This window comes from Penaeus japonicus, unplaced genomic scaffold (genome assembly GCF_977035675.1).
Source record: "Penaeus japonicus unplaced genomic scaffold, GWHDUDI00000001_assembly GWHDUDI00000029, whole genome shotgun sequence".
Lineage (NCBI taxonomy): Eukaryota > Metazoa > Arthropoda > Malacostraca > Decapoda > Penaeidae > Penaeus > Penaeus japonicus.
This window is the reverse complement of record NW_028234431.1, coordinates 29,468,182-29,490,681: the sequence shown is the minus strand read 5'-3', so window position 1 is coordinate 29,490,681 and position 22,500 is coordinate 29,468,182. Positions and strand designations below refer to the sequence as shown.

General features: G+C 40.7%; 1 protein-coding gene across 8 annotated transcripts in view; it reads left to right on the top strand.

The window, feature by feature from the left end:
• Positions 1-797: 797 nt before the first annotated feature.
• LOC122253696 (uncharacterized) overlaps positions 798-22,500 on the top strand; it is a 21,755-nt gene continuing 52 nt past the window's right edge. The window contains exons 1-16 of one of the 8 annotated variants that reach the window (XM_086554183.1): positions 798-866; positions 2,907-3,004; positions 3,305-3,486; positions 3,787-3,898; positions 12,119-12,264; positions 12,485-12,594; positions 13,571-13,740; positions 13,873-14,160; positions 14,798-14,936; positions 15,895-16,048; positions 16,742-16,868; positions 17,338-17,450; positions 18,500-18,598; positions 18,842-18,974; positions 20,140-20,255; positions 20,447-22,500. The exon at positions 20,447-22,500 is cut by the window's right edge and continues 52 nt beyond it. In XM_086554183.1, the coding sequence (XP_086410309.1) occupies positions 2,908-3,004; positions 3,305-3,486; positions 3,787-3,898; positions 12,119-12,264; positions 12,485-12,594; positions 13,571-13,740; positions 13,873-14,160; positions 14,798-14,936; positions 15,895-16,048; positions 16,742-16,868; positions 17,338-17,450; positions 18,500-18,598; positions 18,842-18,974; positions 20,140-20,255; positions 20,447-20,488 (2,028 nt within the window). In that variant the 5' untranslated portion in view covers positions 798-866; position 2,907 and the 3' untranslated portion in view covers positions 20,489-22,500. Of the gene's footprint in view, positions 1,009-1,219; positions 1,243-2,906; positions 3,005-3,304; positions 3,487-3,786; positions 3,899-12,118; positions 12,265-12,484; positions 12,595-13,570; positions 13,741-13,872; positions 14,161-14,785; positions 14,937-15,894; positions 16,049-16,741; positions 16,869-17,337; positions 17,451-18,499; positions 18,599-18,841; positions 18,975-20,115; positions 20,256-20,446 lie in introns of those variants that run through there. The other 7 variants (XM_086554181.1, XM_086554179.1, XM_086554182.1 and 4 more) reach the window with 7 other exon arrangements.

Here is a 22,500-nt window from a genome sequence, read left to right as displayed (position 1 = left end):
ATGATGATAATAATAATAATAATAATAATAATAATAATAACAATAATAATAGTGATAATATGAAAAGAAATAAGTTAGGTAACACCTAAAAGTAATATAAATAATTATGATATTAATTATGATTAGTGATGATGATGATAATATCAATAATGACAAGAAACATATGTAACTAAAATGATAATAACCATAAGGAAAATCAATGCATAAATTATGACAATCATTATAACTATGATTATCTGTAGAGGTAAACTTGAAAGGTTTCTCTCTATCGAACTCATATATTTTCCGTTCTTTATTTCATTTCATGGTGCATTTACATATCTTTTAAGGGTTTAAAGTTGGTCGGAATACTGTCGTATACATAAGCATGTTTTTCGACATTTGGTTATTTAAGTGTCAATCAGAGTAAAGTTATTAACGTACCGACGAAGTTGCCCTTTAAATCGTAATTTTGAAATTGCCGCCACTATTATAAAGACCGATATGCTGTTTATCATTTTGTTTGCATTCATAAATACAACAAAATAACCTTTATTAATTACAAATTTTCATTCTACATGGTAATTTACTCTAGAATGTTAAAATACATATATATTTTTCTTCGCCGATTATTGTGCGCACCAACATTGAACAAAATTTTGAAAAAAAATAAACAACTCATCAACCATATTCACCAAAGCCGTCCCAGCCACACAACTCTCAAATTCCACCTCGCATTCTCACATCTAACACACATAGAGAAGGCGTAGGGAACCATCAAAAAGGCAAAAAGTCGTTCGGCTCGAAGGTAAGGATCCCTTGAGTCCGCCATTTTGTTTTAACCAACTCCCGTGCGCTCTCTAACGGCCGAAAGAGGAGTGACGAAGGTAACATTTCCCACCCAAATTAATCCCATTTCCAACCCCTTATCACCCCCAAATCCACTTGGTTCTCACGTTGCTACCTCCAATTAACCCCATCGTGCTCCAAAAGAGGAAGGAGAAGGTCCGCAAAGCCACGAAAAGGGAGGTAAAGAGGAGAGCGTGTTGGAGTCATGAACCCTCGCTTGTGATGCCCCCTACTTTTCACTCCTAAAAGCTCTAAGTGTAAATTTGTCCGTCAGATTGCGTCGTTGTAGCTCTTGTAGCCCCAAATTCCGTCAGATTGCGTGGTAGTAGCTGACCAATATTGCTCTGGCATTTGCTCTTGGTTGATGAAAGACCCAGCGACGATTATCTTTTGTCATTTGCGCCTCTGTTATGTGTAATAAATGGAGACCCTTTGTCAAGACCCCTTTTTTTCCCCCCGAGTTTTAATCTTATTTCTTTGTGTTTTGTCTTGTCTCTCTCTCTGTCTCTCTTGTGTCGCTTTCGTCTTGTTATTTTTTATGGATTTTTTTCGGTTTCGATAATTATCTTTTGTCAGGCGTAGTTCTATGTGAAGAGTCTTTTGTTTGTAATTACTTTGTTTGAAGGGAAACACATATTGTTGATTACACATTTCGGTGTAAAATGAAATAAATTCTTCCTCAAGTTTAATAAGGATTGGTCAACGAAGCACCGTAATAATGCAATTTTCTACAATCGGTATTGCAATTGAATAACATTTGGGGATCTAGTTTGCAACTTATGATGTAAGAGAGTAAATTATTAATTAATTTATGATCCATGACAGGAGAATAGGCCTTATTCAACAACACATACCCAACTTCCACTTGTTAATTGTCCATTGTGTGTTTTCATAATTGGTTGAGTTTGAGTCACGATAGTTAGTCTAGTGTTGACGTTGCAGGTAGTTTTCAAGTGAAGATCCAGAGGAGTGTCAAGAGATCAGATCTTTTTCATTTGATGATGGTTTCTGGGGTTATTTTCAAAAGGTTTATTCTAGGTGATACATCTCAAACTCTCGTTAATCAGACCATGAGTATTCAACCTTAGATGCTTACGACACTCTCGCATCTCCTACATCCGCGTTTCTCCCATGCCAACGCTCTGGCAAAGACTGACAGGCCTCTTAATGTATATTCTGGCAAGACTTTGCAGATCTTCCTGATGAGAAACTAGTCTGTGCATTGTCTCGCCAGATTATAAGTATTGACAGTGTGACATGCTTGTGTTTGACTTCAGAATACAGCAAGTTTTAAGTGGAGTTAACCCAATGACGACGGTGCGTCACACTAGTGTGACACAGCCAAACTCCCGATGCCGGGGCGTCATGCCAGTGTGACGATTACAATGCAATATTGCAATTGCCCAGCATAAGGGTCTTCTCGTTGCTAGTGCCCCGTCGGGAAAGGGTTAAGAAGAATCAATGCCGATATCAGAAAGAGTTCTCTTTTGGAACCGTAGTGGGTATCTTGTTAACGTTTACCATCCTCCGGATTGTGTTTCTGTTTGTGAATGGATTGTGTGCAGTTTATTTATTTATTTATTTACTTTTTCTTGATTATAAGATTCTCATTTGGCTGTTGCAATAGAGATCCCCCTCAATTTTTTTTTGCAATAAAAAGTGAAAGTAAGACCATTAATATAATAACTGATTTTAATTTGGTTGAATGTCACTTGACTTGCAATATTAACAGAATTTTTGTTATGGTAAAAGTTTCTGACGGACTTAACTGTTGACTCCTATAATAAGTGATAGAAAGGAAAATGATTAACATTATTGATTGATAACCCTTCAGTATTAGGCATTTTTTGTGGTGTTGGATCACCTTTTCACTGCACTTTTCCATTTGAAGTGCAGACTAATTAATCATTCAGTTGTGTAACTATGGTTTTAAAAAATATATATATTTTGAGAATTTAGAATTTACAGTTTTATGAATATGCTTGTTTCTTAGTAAGATGGAAAGAGAATTTAATGCTATATTTATGTGAACAAAAATCCTCTTCTTTGCATTTTCTGAATAGTATTGTCTATTGCAGGATGGAAGGGAGTCAGGCCGGAGAGACGATAAGTGATATTCACAACTACCTGGACACCTTTAATAAGGAAATACAGACTGGTGACCAGGCAACCTCAGGTTGGTTTATATTTGTTGGTGTTTTATAGAATGTGCTTGATTAAGGAGATCAAATGAAGCAAATTGAATAAGAAGATAGAACAAATATAAGTAATTTAATTAGGAAGAAAAATTATAAAATTATCTGGGAATTTTAAAAATATTTTTGGATTTATTTAAAAACGTGAAAGGTTATGATGATTAAAACTTGAATTTTTATGATAGCAATATATATATATATATATATATATATATATATTTATTTATTTATTTATTTATTTATATTTTGTGGTATTTATTTTACTCTTCTTAATTCTTCAGGTGATGTAGCTCAGGTTTTCGTCGATGAATCAGGCCAGTACTTCTACCAGAATGTTGATGGCAGCCAGCAACAGATGGTGGTGGTGTCCTCTGAGGGCACAGATGGTTCAGAAGGAGATGGAGGGGGTGGAGGGACAGATGGTTCTGTTATGCTCCACACAGAAGAAGACTCACTGCATGAGGTAGTTGGGACGTGTTATTTTCTGTTTGATTTTCATGCGAAGAAACTAAAAACAAAAGTCAACTTTTTTGCTTGTTGAAACTATGAATGAAACAAGTGACTTACTGCTATCTGTCCAAGGAGAAATTACAGCAAACACAGTTGGGAATATAGTGAATGGTCTGGATTTACACTGAGTGAACAGTAAGGGAATTTTTCAGTGGGTACATTCTTCAAAGGGAAGTCTTTTCAGAGCTGTAGAGATTTGAGATGCAAGTTATTAGAAAGCCAAATTTTGTATTCAATTCTACAAAACTTTCAGGATGGTGACAGCTTGTCCCAGAGTCAGGTGGCCCTTGGGGAGGATGGTACCTTACAGGTAATATCCGGGATGGATCAGAGTGAAACGAGTAACCAGGTTGTACTCAACACAGGTAAGATCCCGAGTAATTTTAGGTAATAGCTATTTTATTTTCCTATTGATGCTGGGGACATGTAATGTCTATTATGGTTTTGTTGTAATTTGTATGTATAATTTTTTACACAAGGTGCTCTATTAGCACTTCTTCACCAAGGAGGCTTACCATACCTCATTGGCTTGCCCTGTTTCTTTAAATTTTGGAAAAATAGGTTTTACGTCTGTTAGTATTAGCATTGTTTTTAACCTTATTATATTTATTATTATTATTAAACCATTCGCGCTGCTTGATGTCCTATCACGCGGTCAGAAAATATCCCCGGACCTGGGTGACGTCTTGAGACGTGCATTTTCTCACTGAGTTTCGGGCAGGGCAGGTGTGATGTACTGAAATGTCAGCAATAGAACGCTTGTTTGTTCTTAAATATGATTATTTTTCATTATTTCTTAGACTCTGTTATTTTAGTTTAGGTGTTTGAATGTCATAAAATGTGATATAACTTTTTAAAAAATCAGTTCAGTTCAGACAGATATGCGAAGACGTCGCTTCGCCCGGGCTATATGCTCAAGGCGGCCCGGCCTCTGCCAGCTATGAGTGCTGACTCATCTTATCTAATCTTTTCTGATCATCATCGCTGATTCAATTCAGCTCAGTTCAGAGAGATTTTGCGAAGACGTCGCTTCGCCCGGGTTGTGTGGAAGGGGTAGCCCGGTCTCTGTTGGCTATAAGTGCTGACTCATCTGATCATCATGACTGAACTTTTACCTTGGCGGTCGGATTGCCTGTAGGCGCTCCAGTTGCCAGGAGGCTAATGACAGGCATAGCCTTCTAACCAGCCCAGCGGCTGTCGTCTCTGGGCCCTGCCTGAGGAAGCGAGTGTGCTCGCATTCCATCAGGTAGTGCTCTAATTTGGCGTCCGGCGCGCCACAATACTCACAGCGTCGCTCATCTTGCCCAATAGTGGGGATGATTTGCCACGCACAAGGGTAGCCTATTCTCAGTCTGTGCAGACTGACTTCAGCACACCTTGATATTCTGGGAGAGAGTATCAGCGACTCATAGCCTGTGGCGTTTGAGTACCAGCTGGCCGAGGGGGAGGTTCTCGCTTCCTCTCTGTGTCGCTGCAGGGCACCGACCTGCCCTGCAACCATCGTTTTACGCCTTAGCAGTTCCCGGCTAGGATGCACCACAAGATCACTCAAGGGTTTCTTCCTGCCTTCCTCCGCTAACCTGTCAGCTACGTCATTCCCTTCAATACCAACATGGCTTGGGACCCAGTTGATGATGATGCGTCTTTCCTGATCCAGGATTCTCTGAGCAATGGTGAGAATCGTAGTTACCAAGTAAACGTTATCAAGGGGCATGCTTTGTTGCAGGCTGTCAATGGCGGCCCTAGAATCTGTATGTATGACAACATGCCCGTCCATCTGGGCTGCATGGGCTAGGGCTCCCATAATAGCTACTGCCTCTGCCTGGAGCGAGGAGGCATTGTCTGATACCCGCATAGCTTTCTCTATGCCCCTTGCTGCAAAACCGGCGCCTGCAGTGCGGGTGGTGGGGTCTACAGAACCATCCGTGAAGTAGGTTTTACTGTTCAGCGGCGTGATTGCTGTAATGTTCCTCTCCGCCTCAGCTTCAATAGAGGCGGTGAGTACTGCGTTTTTCTTCTTGATAGACTCATGACAGAGAATTCTATCAAGGATCGTGCCCACGGCGGGGCTGAGACATAGTCAGGGTGGGGATGGTCCATGCCCTTGATCAGTAGTGTCTCTTTGAGCTCAAAGCGTTTCAGCACTCTGGTTGTCTGAGACAGCCAGGTGTTGTTAGCAAAGAGTTCTTGGTTTTGTGCAAGCCGACGCTGCACTCTCTGTCTTAGCTGCGAGTCCAGTGGGGACTGTAAGACATTTGCAAGGAACTGGGCCGCCATCTGATCAATCCGGGTGTCCAGGGGAAAGAGTTTGGCCTCCAGGAGGAGGTTAGTAACCTTAGCCCACACAGGGGCACCCAGAATAATCCTGGCGGCTTCGTTTTGCATTATGTCGAGTCTTTTCCTGAGTCCAGGTTTTACTGTGATCAGGGCGACGGAGGCGTAGTCCACAATGGGACGGACAGCGTGCACGTAAAAAGATCTTAGTACGCGGTGTCCAGCCCCTAAGCGCCGCCCAGACAGAGCTCTCATGACAGAGAGCCTTGCCTTGGTCCGGTCTAAGAGATGTTTGATCTCGGAGCGGAAGGTGAGGTTCTTATCGATCCATACCCCCAAGTATTGGTAGACGTGTACCCACTCAAGCTCTAGACCTTGGACTCGCAGTCTTTGATCACAGACATCATGCTTCAGCGCCATTGCCTTCGATTTGGCTGCTGAGATCTTAAGCCCGACTCTGCAGCATTCCTCAGTTATTAGGTCCAGACAACGCTGGGCCTTTCTGACTGGATTCACATTTCTTCTCCCAGTGGAGATAATTGCTAGATCATCTGCATATGAAATGATCGTGCACCCCGCTGGGAGTGGAATGTCGAGAATGTTTAACATGAGGATGTTGAACAGGGCCGGGCTAAGGACCCCTCCTTGAGGGGTGCCATTCTCTAGAGGCAAATGCCTGGAAAGGTGACCTTGGAACTTCACTCTGGCAGTTCTGTTCCGAAAGTAATCGCCAATCCAGGCAAGCAGCCTGCCTTTGATTCCCTTGCGGATCAGGATCTCCTGAATGGCTAACGGGTTTGCCAGTTCAAAAGCCTTCTCCAGGTCAAGGAAGACAATGACAGCGCTGCTGCTGCTGACAGTGCTCAGTAAGGTGGCAATGCTGTGGGTAGTGCTCTTGCCCTTTGTGAACCCGTGTAGGTGTTCATGTGGAGGTCCCAGCTTCCATTGGAGCCGATTCAGTACCATTCTCTCTGCTGTCTTTCCTAGACAGCTAAGCAGGGAGATGGGGCGGTACCGTCCTGGCTCCTTTGGTTTGGGGACGGGAATTATATCAGCCCTCTTCCAGCACTGTGGCAGTGAGGAAGTTTCCCAGGACTTGTTGATGAGATGCAGAAGTGCAAGCTCACCTTCATGTCCTAGGTGGGAAATGATGGGGTGGGAGATCCCATCGCTACCCGGGGCTGACCGGGAACTGGACTTGTATGTTCGCCGTAATTCCCTCAGAGAGAACATGGCATCTGTATCATCAGGCTCGACCGCCTTTGCTCTGATGAGGGCATGCCTGCCTGGGAGCAGTTGTTCTTGGCATGCCCTCAGCTCTGCTGGTAGTCCGACGCTACTTGTTCTAGCAGAGAACTCGAGTGCCAGTCTCTCCGCCTCCGACCGCGGGTCATGGTGGGTCTTTTTGGGGGCTGAGCGATTCGTGGCCCGTCTGATACGGTTCCACAATTCTGAAAGGGAGGTTTGGTGGCCAAAGGACTCACACCACTCCAGCACTTTTCCTGCTTTAACCTCTTAGCAGTTTCCTGAGCATCCCTGAGAGCCTCTCTTAGAAGAGTGTGGTTCTCGGGAGTTCTCTGTCTGCGAAAGTGTCTTCTGCACATATTGATTCTGTGGTTAACCTCCTTAATCTCATCATTGTAGTACCAGGCGTCCTTGAAACACCTGGACCACTGACGAGTTTTGGGGATGGTTTCTGAGGCTGCCTCGTCTATGGCATTTACTAGTCTGGCCTCAAGTATGTCCACATTATCATTAAGTGAGGAGTCACTGGTTCTGAGGCACACGGCCAGAGCCTCCTGGAAGGCTTTCCAGTTGGCTCTTTCCACCTTCCATCGAGGATTGTGCTGGGGCATGGGTGCCGGGCCAGCGTCCATGATGGTGGTGATTATCCCATAATGATCACTCGTGGCAGTGTTGTCCACAGACCAAATAATTCTCTCGACCAGAGCCGCAGTGCCAAAAGTAAGGTCAAGGACCCCCACCCCGCCAACGTGTGTAGGCTCCTGACTGTAGAGAAGAGCAATCTCGGAGCACGACTCAAGCACCTCGGCTATGTGGCAGCCTGCCATATCACGTCTCTGAGTGGGAGCCAGTATAGGGTGGTGGGCATTAAAGTCCCCCCCTATAAGAATTAGCTCATGTGCTGCAGCAGCACAGGCTTCACTGATATCTAAGCCCCTACAGTTTGGCCTACTGTATACATTGTACAGCTTGAGAGGACCCCCGGCCAAATGGATCTCAACAGCAAGGGATTCGACACCTTCTCCGCACTGCCCAGGATCGGCAATCAGGGAGCAGGGGATAGTCGACTTCACAAGGGTAATCAGGCCTTGGTACCTTGCGTACTCGGTAGCACAAAGGGATGATATCAGCAGAAGCGTACAGATTCCCCTGTTAGCGTCTCTTGGAGCATGACAACATCAATGTTCCGAGATCGCACGATCGCGTGGAGAAGGGCGGCCCTAGGGGAGAAGCTGTTGATGTTCCACTGCAGTATGCTTAAGTTAGTGGCCATAGTGCTTGTCTGCGTTCACTAAGTCATTGACGTCAAGGTATTCGGTCTCTGTGTCCGACGCCCCCGTGTGGGTAACGTCAGACATTTCGGAGTCTGACAACTCCTTGGTGAGTTCCACACTGAGTGTGATTTCCTCACTTGACTCGTCACTGTCGTCAGGACAGGTCGAGTTGGAAGGGCTGGGTCTCCTGGGAGGTGGAGTATTCCTGGTCGCCTTGGCCTTCTTTTTGGGTGGCCTTGGCTTCCTCACCCTTTGGGGTTTGGGCGCAGGCTCTGCCAGTGTGGTCTTGGCCGCAGGTTTGTCGGGGAGACAGGGCTCGCCCTGAGTTGGGGTGGGAGAAGGAGTCTTGCCCTGAGTTGGAGGGGGAGTTGTGGCCTTGGGCCTCATGTCCTTTTCCTTCAGGGCATTGACGGTCTGAGTCATTGCCGTCATGGCTATCTCGACTGCCTTCTCCGTCTCCTCGCTGGTCCTTCCCAATGCCGTCGCAACTGCTGTGACAACTGTCTTCAGCAGGAGCGTCAAGTCCTTCTCTGTGAACAAAGTCGGACTCTCCGCTCTTGGGGTAGCCTTTGAGGTGTTCCCAGACCCCTTCCGGGTCTGTTTCCGACTTGGAACTTCCACCAGAGCCGGAAACTCTTTTGTGTTGGAGGCATCTGGTGCTGGTTTCGCTATGGGCGGTGCTTCCTTCCTCTTAGGAGGGGGGAGCCATTACCCCTTTGTTCTTTGTGCCTGGAGGGGCGGGAACAAAGTCTGGTCGTTTTGCAACAATCTCTTACCGTCGAAGAGCCTCTCCCTTTTTAACAGAACATCCGAGGCTCCAGGCGTGGTGTTTTTTATGGCAGTTTGGGCACTTGGCAGTGATGTCTCGCTTGCCATCTTTGTGTGCTTTGAGACACACCTCTGTTCTGTGTGCCTGACTACAGACACCACATTTCGGCTTTGCAGAGCAAGTGGCCTTGTGGTGTCCGTACTTCTGGCACGTGAAGCATCGGAGCGGGTCAGGGACGTATGTCCTGAGTCTGTAAGAGCCCCAATTGCCAAGATCCAAGGACGCAACTGGAGCTCCCTCCAAAGTGACCAGGACTTGTCTGGTTGGGTGCTTCCCTTTCAAAAGTCGAGAAGCGCCCACCACCTTGGAATGTGCAGTGATGACCTCGAGGTCATACATCAGAGGAAAGCCAAGAAGCACCATCTTGGACTTCCTCTCTTCGGGAGTCAGAGCCGACAGGCTCACCTTCCGCCCATCCAGAAGCTTGTCAGTCTTCTGGAGGAAGGTGAGGGTGGCTTGGTCCTTTGGAACGATTATCATGCCATTGTCTCTGGCAATTCTAATCGTCAGACGGCACTGTCTCTGGGTTTCCAGAGCCCGTACCATCTGGTAGGCATTGTCGAATCCTTCCGGTTTAGGAGGAACCCTAAACTGGGGGAACCGACTTGGGGCTGCAGACTCGCCCTCTGAGTCCGAAGCCGTCCGAGGTCGTTTGCCTCTTCTCCGAACCGACGCCGGAGTTTTGCCAGTGGGGCCAGTAGGGTTGGAGGGTCCTGTCTGGCTTCCATTTTTTGATTGACTTCTCGTCTGGACCGACGCCAGAGATTTGTCAGAGCCTGGGGTTGGTTTGGAGGGTCCAGCCCGAGGTACTTGGGTGGGTTTTTCCTGGACCGACGCCAGATCCCTGCCCATCTTTTCCCTTTTGTCATCAAAGCCCTCGAAGGGGTCTAGGGTGACAGCCTTTGTCATCGTCATGCAAGGTTCGTCAACAGGGATGTCAGTCATGGGTTTATGAGTTACGGTTGCCATGTAATAAGCGGTTCATTTCCTCCTCCCACGCCCCCACCCACCACGGAGTCCAACAAGGGGAAGCTTTGTATGAGTCCATGCTCAGGAGCCACAGGGGTGGTGGGAGGATATACGCAACCCCGGCCTCGCGTTAATGGCACTCTCAAGACCATGCGATTGCCTGCAAGGCAGGAGCTACTTGACCCTAGCCTAGCTCACAAGAGAGACCAGCCGATTGACCTAACCGAGTCGAGATCAGGCCACCCGTCTTGCTGGAATAGAGGACCAAAGAGGCGTGTTGCTAGCCGCAGGGCGTACTCATACACGGCATCGCTCAACCTCCAGGACTCCCGTCTCCCAGCGCACAGGGGCACCACGCACGGCAAACACGTGGGTAGGTGTAGGCCCCCTTGGGGGGAGGACCAGGGGGGGTGCGACCCCACCTACTAGATCAGCACCTAGGAACACTTAGTCATCCCTCCTCAGAGAGCCCGCCGCTAGAAGGTCACCTCAACGGGACAGAGAGACTGGCCAAATCCAGAGCGGGCTTGTCCAAGAAAGGAGTTCAAGCCCCCGCGCCACGACAAGGTGGTTCCTTGGCGGGGGTTTTAAAAAATGATGTCACAGAGTTCAGTTCAGACAGATATGCGAAGACGTCGCTTTGCCCGGGCTATATGCTCAAGGCGGCCCGGCCTCTGCCAGCTATGATGTCACAGAAAACTAAGTGATATTGATGATGATATGGTAGTTTCTGCTTCTGATTGGTTGAATAAAACGATCTGACTTTAAAAACTATTGTAAAATCAAATGTGATTGGCCAAGAAATCAAATGAAATGAAATTGAAAATGACTAATGTAGTACTATTTCTGATTTGTCGATTACCAGTGAAATCACTTCATGTCATGTCATGAGGTATGTGTGCATGTTCATACCTCACATAAAGATTGCTTCCACTTTCTATTGGTATTTTTACATAGAAGTGAAGGATATAGGCAAAGTTTGATAGAATAACACTAGAAAAGCATTGCTATAAAAGGTTTTCAACTAAAATAACTCCTCTGAACATGGCAATATTTTTACATGCTTTTATATTGTAGACACAGCCATGCAAACCATAAGGATAGGATGGGAGAAAGACGCTCTGAAAGGTTCAGTGCGGCCCTGTCCAGGGGGAAAACCCCCTGGAGTGAAGCGGGTTCAGGCGAAAATACGTCCTGTTGTGATGTGATAATTTGATGTTGATAAGAATAATGATGATTGTAAATATATATTTTTATTTTTAAGGTTCAAGGAATGGGGTAAACAGTTGAAGCCAGATAGGCCTTAGTGAACCAACTATGTGTAGAAAAAATAATCAGCATAAATATGTCGGACAAAATATGTCCCGGTGTTAATGGGCAAACTAATATCTTTTTAGTTGATTTTGATTTATTACTTGTGTTATTTTACTTCACATCTATGCCTAGTGTCCTTGATTTTGAATAGATGAGCTGTATTGAAATTTTATGATAAAACATTGTTTAATCTTATTTTTTTTTTACATTTTTTTATTTTTATTTAATGAGTAGAAGCACAGGTAAAAAAAAATATCATGGGCACAAAGTTTCAAGGTTTAGAAAGGAATTATTCATTGGGCTAGATAGAGTGGGCTGATTGGGTCCTGTATTTTCACATATTAATAAAGTTATTGTTATAAGTGGAAGTATATATTCTGTGAAATAAGAGGTGTGAATCAAATGTGAGAATGCCATATCACATTGCTTCATACCAGTGCAAAAAGTGCACACATATCATAGACATGATTGTGTTTGTAGTAATGTGAATGGCACACTTGGCTCTACATGTAGGAGCTATGATTCCAGAGATCAAGTGAAAATAGATCTTGGTAATGATAGTTGGTATCTGTTTAGCTTCAATCTGTTTAGATATATGGTAGTAAAAAGTAAACTGAATGCTAAAGGCTTTTAGAGAAAACGCTTTTACATAAGTAATTTCTTGATCTGTTATTTTTCAGGTGACAACAATCAGATTGTTACAATAGTGCCATCTAGCACAAATCCTGGAGAAGTCAGTTATGTCCTTATTGTTGAGCAGTCTGGAGAGAATGACAAAGATGACACAGTCTATGATTTCAATGAAGCTGATGAGGGTCTCAGTTATGTAAGTGCTTCATCAGTGTTTTATTAATTGTTTTATGGCTTGATGTGTTTCACTTGACTTTTTGTCTGACTGCATCAGGATTGAAAACCTGTGCTGTTTTTGAATGTATTGTTTTCCCTTTTTTTTTTTATCTAAAGAAAATTTTTGTAAATTGATTTGAAAGAAATTATAATCGAAGTGTATGCAGCGTACGTAAAGGCTAATAGTTCGCAATTTACAGGAATCCGGTGAGGAGGACGATAAAAAAATGATGCGGATAATACACAAAAAATCCCAAACCGTTACTCAGGCCCACATGTGCAACTATTGTAATTATACCAGCCCAAAGAGGTAAGATTAAATTTAGTGGAAGAATGCGTGAGTTTTTTTTTTTTTTTTTTTAGTGTTTTTACATTTTACCCATTGATTCTGGGGATATGCATTGTCCACTCCACTATGGTTTTGTCTTATCAGTATTTGTCATTATTGTTATTATCGTGATCTTTATCTTTATATTTATTATTATAATTATCATTATCTTTATTTTTATCTTTATAATTATCATTATCTTTATCATTATCTTTATCTTTATCTTTATTTTTATCTTTATATTTATCATCATGGTGTTGTCATAGTCGTTATCGTTGTCACATATCTTTATCATCATGGTGTTGTCATTATTGTTGTCGCAGTAGTGGTTGGTAATTATTTTTAGTGTAGTAGTAGTAGTTATTGTCATTGTCATTGCCAGTATTATTATTTTTGTCATTATTATTATTATTATTATTATTATTATTATTAATTTTATCATTATCATCATGAGTATTATCAGTGTAATAATAATTGTTATAATGATTATAATTGTAATTATCTTAGTTATAGTAATTATCATGATATAATTATCATCATCATCATCATCATCATCATCATCATCATCATCATCATCATCATCATCATCATCATCATCATCATCATCATCATCATCATCATCATCATCATCATCATCGTATTCATATTCATATTCATGATGATCTGCATTGCTTGAAAGTTGCTCACATTTGTACATATGTAATAGATATATTTACAGTTCATATCCTTCTTTTTGTTTAAAATGTCAGGCATGCATGATTTCTATATTATTCATGCTTTGCCTTTAACCCGTTAACGACGGATGACAAGATAACGGTTTTTGGGCTACGCGTTACTTTGTCTAGGAGCCAGCGCGCAGCGCTGGCTTTATGCATTCAAGAGTCCCGGAATTTTGGTTTAAGTTAAGATGTATGTTAGTGTCATCTGTTGTTAGTTGAATAGTTGTTTGTTGTTGCAGATATCTCCTATCAAGACACATGAAATCACACAGTGAAGAGAGGCCACACAAATGTTCTGTATGTGAAAGAGGGTTTAAAACATTAGCTTCTCTACAGAACCATGTAAATACACACACAGGCATTAAACCCCACCGTTGCAAATTCTGTGAAAGCACGTTCACCACCTCGGGTAATTATATTGCTTTTATGCGAAATAGTGCAGAGAGTTGAGGACATCAATTTCAGATATATAGGGCTGATTTGACACATTTAGACATGTCATCACTAACTATAATTTATTTAATTTAATTTTGATCATCAGGTGAGCTCGTGCGGCATGTACGATACATTCATACCCATGAGAAACCCCACAAATGCCCCGACTGCGATTATGCAAGCGTAGAGCTGAGCAAACTAAAGCGGCACATGAGATGCCACACAGGGGAGCGGCCATATCAGTGTCCACATTGCACGTATGCCAGTCCTGACACTTTCAAACTTAAGCGCCACTTACGCATTCACACTGGAGAGAAGCCTTATGAATGCGAAATCTGCCATGCAAGGTTTACGCAGTCCAATTCGTTGAAGGCGCATAAACTGATACACACAGGTAGGTAGATAAGGCTTGATGCTTTACTTATGTTAGTCTGAAAACGCTTGCAGTTGATATTATATTGCATCAAGAAATTTCAATGGTTTATTGAAGAGTGATGTAGATATGATAATATGACTAGTAATATATAGCTTCAGTTAATATGCAAGTGTTATTACTAATGCTGAAATCTTTCTATTGTTTTTAATGGTGAAAATGGCTTAAGCATGGGTTCCAATATACAGACTCAGCCCTGTTCCCTGAGCCAGTCACCTGTAGTGGTTACATTACAGTTATATTCCCACTTGTTAATGATATCAAACATATTTTGAAGATGCCCTATACTGTAGATCATCATTTGCAGAGGGTAACCTATCATGTGAATGCCATGATCTGTTTTATTTTAAGTTTCTCTTTGAAATCTAAGACAGGTATATATATTTTTTATAATTCTGATTTTTGATACTAAGCTAGATGTTATGTATTTATTTTATTTTGTGATGTCAACCAATAGCTAGACACTAGATCGTAGAGCATGCATGAGTTGAGTTGAATCAAACAGATGTCAGAGAATTATGGGGCAATATAATGCCTATTGACAATGTTTAGATAATTGACAATGAAAGAGGAATTCTGTGTTTGGATGTTGCATCAGGGAACAAGCCGGTATATGCGTGTGAGCTATGTCCAACGACGTGTGGGCGCAAGACAGACCTCCGGATCCATGTCCAGAAACTGCACACCTCGGACAAACCACTCAAGTGCAAGAAGTGCGGCAAAGCTTTTCCAGACAGGTTGGTAGTGCTTTTGTATCTTTGTTTTTGGCTGATGTCTCCTTTCCCCTCTCCCCTCTCCCTCTTCTCTGTCTCCCTCTTCTCTGTCTCCCTTTTCTCCTGCTCCCTTTTCTCCCTCTCTATTCTCCTACTCATCATTTTCCTCCTACTCCTCCTCCTCCACCTTATCCTTCTTTTCCTCCTTTTCCACTGCCTCCTACTACTCCCTCCTTTTCCTCCTCTTCCTCCTTTTCATTCTTTTCCTCCTACTACTACTTTTCCTCTTCCTCCTCCTCCTTTTCCTCCTTTTCCTCTTCCTCTTCCTCTTCCTCTTCCTCTTCCTCTTCCTCTTCCTCTTCCTCTTCCTCTTCCTCTTCCTCTTCCTCTTCCTCTTCCTCTTCCTCCTCCTCCTCCTCCTCCTCCTCCTCCTCCTCCTCCTCCTCTTCCTCCTCCTCCTCCTCTTCCTCTTCCTCTTCCTCTTCCTCTTCCTCTTCCTCTGCCTCCTTTTCCTCTTCCTCTAACTCTTCCTCTTCCTCTTCCTCTTCCTCTTCCTCTTCCTCTTCCTCTTCCTCCTCCTCCTCCTCCTCCTCCTCCTCCTCCTCCTCCTCCTCCTCCTCCTCCTCCTCCTCCTCCTCCTCCTCCTCCTCCTCCTCCTCCTCCTCTTCCACTTCCTCTTCCTCTGCCTCCTTTTCCTCCTCCTCCTCCTCTTCCTCTTCCTCTTCCTCCTCCTTTTCCTCTTCCTGCTCCTCCTTTTCCTCTTCCTCTTCCTCTGCCTCCTTTTCCTCTTCCTCTTCCTCCTCCTCCTCCTCCTCCTCCTCCTCCTCCTCCTCCTGCTGAATGTAAATTCTATATGGTTGTATAGTAGAGGACAAACATGTGATACATATCCATTCAAATCCAGTTAATATGCTAATATTTCCCCCATCCGCCCCCCCCCCCCCCCCCCCTCACACACATTTTTTTGTTTGTCTGTTTTCAGATATACTTTCAAGCAACACAACAAATCCCACGAGGGGGAGAAGTGCTTCAAGTGTGACCTTTGTCCGTATGCCTCGACCTCAGCAAAACATCTGGAATCTCACATGTTGGTTCACACTGAACAAAAGCCTTATCAGTGTGATCAGTGTGACCAGGTAAGATGACAGGAAGTTGTTGTTGTTGTTGTTATTATTTATGTATTTATTTATTTTTATATTTATTTTGTTTTGTTTTGTTTTATATATTAATTTTATTTTATATTTTATTTTATTTTTATTTTTATTTTTATTTTTTAATTATTTTTATTTTTTTTATTTTTTTCATTTTATTTTATTTCATTTTATTTCATTTCATTTCATTTCATTTCATTTCATTTCATTTCATTTCATTTCATTTTATTTTATTTTATTTTATTTTATTTTATTTTATTTTATTTTATTTTATTTTATTTTATTTTATTTTATTTTATTTTATTTTATTTTATTTTATTTTATTTTATTTTATTTTATTTTATTTTATTTTATATTATATTATATTATATTATATTATATTATATTATATTTATTTTTTATTTATTTTTTATTATTTTGTTTTGTTTTATTTTATTTTATTTTATTTTATTTATTTTTCATTACTTTGTTTTGTTTTGTTTTATTATTTTATTTTATTTTTATTTTATTTTATTATTATTTAATTTTATTTTATTGTTTTTATTATTATTTTTTTGAGCTCCTGTCTAAATATTCTGATGAGTTCTGGTTGATGTTATTATTGTTTCACCTTTTTTTTTTTTAGTGAGAAAGTGCTTGGTTGATTTACATTGTCATTCGTTGATGTGCTGTTTGCAGGCCTTCCGGCAAAAGCAGTTACTGAAGCGGCATCAGAACCTCTACCACAACCCAGCCTATATCCCCCCCATGCCTAGAGAAAAAACTCAAGAATGTCCAGAGTGTGGGAAAGCATTTAGACACAAAGGTAAGTTTTGCTTGCATTTTGAGCATGCGTATCTATCAGTTCTGGTTTCTGATGTCTTTTGAGAGGCGTTGTTTGAATTTATATATGTATGTTTTCCCGGTTGCAAATTTTACCTTTACTCAATTCCATCCATGTCTCTTAGTTGATTAGTTCATTAGCTGGTTGATTAATTATTTAATCGATTGATTGATTAATTAGGGACTTACTTTCTTACTTACTGGCAACTAACTAAAGTAGTAAAGTTTGGAAAAGAGATAGTTATGAAGATTTGTGCAGCATTGAATGTAAACTGAAAAAACTCTTAAAGTAGGTGTGGTTTATGAAACAAGATGTATTGATGATATATGAGTAAACTGTAATTATATGTATTATTTTGCCTCTACTTGATTGAGATGTGTGAGGCTATGATGGGGTTATGATTGAGAGTTTTTCAATTTGATGATTTGGTCTCAAATTTTAATCCTTGCAGGAAACTTGATCCGGCACATGGCAATCCACGATCCAGATGCCTCTGCACAAGAGAAAGCTCAAGCCCTCAAAATAGGAAGACAAAAAAGATTACAGCTCATAAATGGGCAACAGGTGAGTTTTTTTTGTTAGATTTTTTACCTGCCCAATTACCAATTTAAGGCCTTGGACAATTTGATATGATTTAACAAAATAATGGGATTGTTGCTTAACCCATTCACGCCGGGGCGGAATTTCGCCTACTCCCGATAACGCCGGGAAGATTTCAAGCGCGCAACCGTTCGTGCCGGGGTGTTTTCCCGCTGCGCGCGGTCGCTCTGACGCTCGCAGAGCGTTTTTCACCCACCCTATCCTTATGGTTTGCGTGAATGCGTCTAAAGTGTAATCATGTGTAGAAAGTAGTGCTATGTTCAGAGGATGTATATCAGTCGAAAAAGATGTTATAGCACTGTTTTTTTAGTGTTATTCTATTGAACTTTTTCCATATTCTTTACTCCTATGTTGTAATACCAATGGGAAGTGGAAGCATTCTTCTAGTGAGGTAACAAACATAGTTTTTTTTTTCAATTTTTTTTTCTTCCTAAACGAAAAGAAAGAGAATATGAACAACCATACATGTGCATACAAGTGAATGCAAGTAACAGCAATGTTTTTTCAAGTGTCATTTTCTTTTAGTGGGGCAACAAAAAGATGTTATATAATTTTTTTATTTTTTTTTTTTTTTTATTCCTCGGCCAATTACAATTGATTTTACGATAGTCTTTCGACTCAGATCATCATATTCAACAAATCAGAAACAGAAATCACCATGCCGTACTCAAGATTACGTATGTACCTTTGACGTCATTCATATTACGTTATATCCCATTTTCTACTATTTAGAAGGATAAACTAAAGTAGCTAAGACAAATCAAGTATGAAAATCGAATTGTACTAAGAATAATCTATCATTCTAATGCGGACGTTTCAGCACGTCGCTACTGGCCTCCCGGCGCGCGGGCCGAAAATGTAGCACGTGCCAGGACGTCACCCGGGTCCGGGGCTTTTTTCGACCACGTGTCAGCACGTCAACCGGCGCGAATGGGTTAAATTTCTGTTTTAATGCCGAATAAAAGTCTGATTCCCAAAAAATCTGATTCTTAATATACTGTTCTGATTCCCAGGTGGAGGTTTACACAGGAGAAGTTGACGAGGATGAAATTATGGCTGTGGAAGGACAGGACGGAAATCAGTATGTGGTCCTGGAAGTCATTCAGCTTCAGGTAAATATTGATTTTTTTTGTGTCTGTCTGATTCTCTATAGGTCACTTTTATAAATTGATTAGGTTCAGTTTAATGTTTTTCTCTCTTTTTGTTATTTTAACTTTTTTTTTTTTTTCCCTTTTTTTTTTTTTTTTTTTTTTTGAGGGGGGTGGTAAACAGAACCGTCCTAAAAATATTGTATTTTGGGTTTCAACCATATTGTTCTGATTAAATGGTGGCCTAAGATCAGCCTTGTATTTCAGGATGGAGAAGGACATGTCATGATGTCGGATGGAATCCCTGTGACGGATAGCTCCCTCGATGGAGCCGGAGTCGCTAGTGTGTTAGGATCTTCACCTTTAATGGTTCCTGAGACAATTACTGGCGATACAATGGGTATGTCCACATATGCTGTTTTGAACATTATCATTATCATTTTACTGCTATTGTTGGTCTGGAATGATGTTCATGGATTGGATGGAGTGCAGAAGTGATGTTTTGTGTTTTAACACAAGGAGGTCATACATGGACTATAAGCTTATTTTACTTATTGTATAGCCACTGTCTAGCCCAGGTTTGTTTAACCCCTTCACTACGAGCAGTAGAAAACGCGCCCCCACGCCGAATCCGGGATGTCGGTGCGCGCCAAATTTTAAACGTCGCTATTGAATATAACATTTTTTAAGCCAAAGCCTCAACAAGTTTTAAGCCAAAACTCAACATAATCATCATGTACTATATATCAAATATATGGATAATCAACCTCTTCCCCCTGTGCATGTGACAAGTTATTTACATGGGTTGGGAGGAGGGTGAGAAGAGTGACCTTGGAGAGAGAACTCAGTGACTCAGAGGACAAAAGAAAACGGTTGAAATAGTATGGTAAACTAATCATAACAAGTTTTATTTTTACATAATGTTCCATAAAAGAAATAATAAAATTATTGCTAGTAGGGTATATCCGTACCTCTCCTGGTATAAGCGAATCACACTCCTCTGTAATAATAATGAAAGTCAAGTAAGCCATTGTCTTGTATATGACCTATATACTGAAAGATCTCGCACAGTATCTGGAAGAAAAAACACTAATGCTAACACAACTCGGCCACGACGCAGTATGTGCGTCCTCGGATATGTCACAAGGGCTGCGATGACGCAGTATACGCGTCCTTGTGTTGAAGGGGTTAATGCTGATCAAGCTGTTTGAGTCATTATGTTATATTTACTCTTCACCCAACCATTTTTTATATTGCACCACAGACTATATTCTGCTGGCTTGCAAAATCTTCTGAAAGACTATTAGTAGCAGTGTTGCTAGTAACATAAATTTGTGAACTTTAAATGTTGATCCCTTTCTGTATCAAGCACCATTGGTTTGAATTTTTTCCTGTAGTTAGAAATGTTTTTTAAACTCTAAATTCTAAGCCAAATCTATTCAGTGTGATAAATATCTGTGATACTATTATGTACAAAAAATGATGAATATTATTATCTGTTACCAAATCTAGGTTTCCAAAAACTAAATATTGTTGTGCAGGCCCTATTGACGGGACCTGTTTAGTTTCAGATCCCTCCCTTCTCGAACTCCAGCAGAAGAAATCTGAATTGAAAACAGAAATCAGTGCAGAAGCCAAAAAGGAAGCGCAGAAGGAGATGGAGACTTGCTTTGGTTTCGATGTGAGTTCTGAAATACATAATACATAGTGTTGCATATAATTTTCCATAAAAAAGACTTCCCAACCTTTCTAAATATTTGTAACTGAAGTTGTGTCTAAGAGATATACTTACTTATTGATGAATACATTAGATTTGAAAAAAAGAAAAGAAAAAAGAATAGACTTTATCTCTGTTTTTCTATCTCTTTGCAGGACGAAGATGAAGGACAAATTCATTTGGAATTTGATGAATGAAGTCAACTACAAATTATTAGAAATCAATAATATTTTGATTTTTTGTATAGAAATGATCAGGTTTTTTCTGAAAATGTGAGTTTCTAAGTTTAGAACATTTGTGCTGTGATTATTTTTTTGGTAAATATACTTAAGTGTTATCTGTTAACATGACACAAGCAGAACACGTGTCTGCTTCAGCTCTAGAGATGATTACTGCCTTTAGCATGAAAATTTAGTAGGTATCCCAGAGCTGTATATCTAGTGATCTTCCCAGGGTTGTCCATCTCTTGAACTACCCAAAGCTGGGTCGGATTCACCAAAAGTACCAGCACCTTCTCACCAGACTGTTTTGTATTGTTTACAAACATTGTTTACCAAGACACTTACTCAATCACAAGTCACTTGTGAGACATGATCTCATAACTAGTTTCATTCCTTTGCTGATGTCTCACACAGAGCAAACAGACATGCATCTCAAGTGTCAGGTTTAATAACTAGAAGGGGAGACTGTGAATGCTTATATATTTTTTCTAGTCTTACTTATTAATTTATATATTTATTTTCTTTATATTTTGTTTGTTCATAAAAATGAATTTACAGATGTTGTTTTCCATTTTCTTTACATCCATTTCTAGAACTCTGTGTGATACATAATTCAACATGGAAGCTATTGAAGTTATATAGTTTATACAGTATTATTTAATGTATACCTAAACATGTGGCTCACCTATGTTAACTGCTATAAGTATCTTTATAACAATTAACAACGATTAAGAACAAGAGATTAAAGTGCACATATGATAGATAATTACTGAAATAAACGGATGGGATAAGATAACAAATGGCTCTTTTCATAGGTTCAGTCAAAAGGGACATCCAGCTAGACTTAATACATGATCCCTTATGTGCAATAATAATCGGTCATAGGACAATCTCCATCACTGAAGCTGGAAAATAGCAGATGTCTCCTGCAAAATTTTTACTAAATCACGAATTTTGATATCTACTTGAGAAGTAAATAATATTTTCAGCATGATCCTAAAACTGATTACAAAATTATTTGGAGTAACACATCTCTTTATGATATGTTAACACATGGATGTCAGTGTTTTATTTCCTAGCCTTCATTTAGTGTTAGGTAATACATATAGCTGCTGCTTTGACTTCCGTATCGGGGAGAAAAAAAAAAGACGGTTTGGGAAACACTGCAAGAACATGCCACAGTGAGTCTCTTGAACATCTTGAGCAAGAAGTTGATAAAAAAAATGTAGAAATGCAGAAGTGCCGTGAAGATGGTGAACTTTTACCGTGACGCTACCAGTAACCTAGAAGGGATAGTGAGTTGGTAAGTTCTTGGTAAACACGAAATTGAAATTTAATTACTGTCAATGAAGATGCAGGTATATGTATCAGGCAGACTGCTGGTAAATTTATTGATGAATCTGTCTCCTGGATTATAAGTCATGTTGTAGTCCTCTTCTTACCATTCCCTTGTAGTGTGCATCATATAGGAAACCAAAAATTATGCTTCAGCGACTTAATGGGTTTGCCTCTGTGAGGCGTTTCTACTATGTTAAAAGGAATTGTAGGCTCTGTGTGCCATGTGTGGTTTGCCAGAGTCCCAGTGACAATTTCGCTTAGGCTCAGGGCCTGCACATCTTACCACCGTTGTTGTTTCATTTGTAAATAATTAAGATATTTAACTAAATATAGTATTTCTTTCACCTAATATATTTAGACAAAGTACAATACTGTGATACATAAATGATCAAGATATAATGATAATCATGTTTGTGAAGGAAAATATATTTGAATAATTCCCATTTTAGACTGTTTTGAAGTTGCTGGTGCAGGCTTGATTCTCATTTATAAACTTTTTTTTTCTTTACATTAAAGCTGACAGGAGAAACTAAGGTGCACGATGTATAACATGACAAGGTATATGACAACCGAGTGTTCAGTTAGTTTTATAAGCCAGAGTCCATTAAAAGATGAATGTGAAAATATGTGTGGGAAACACTTACTAAATG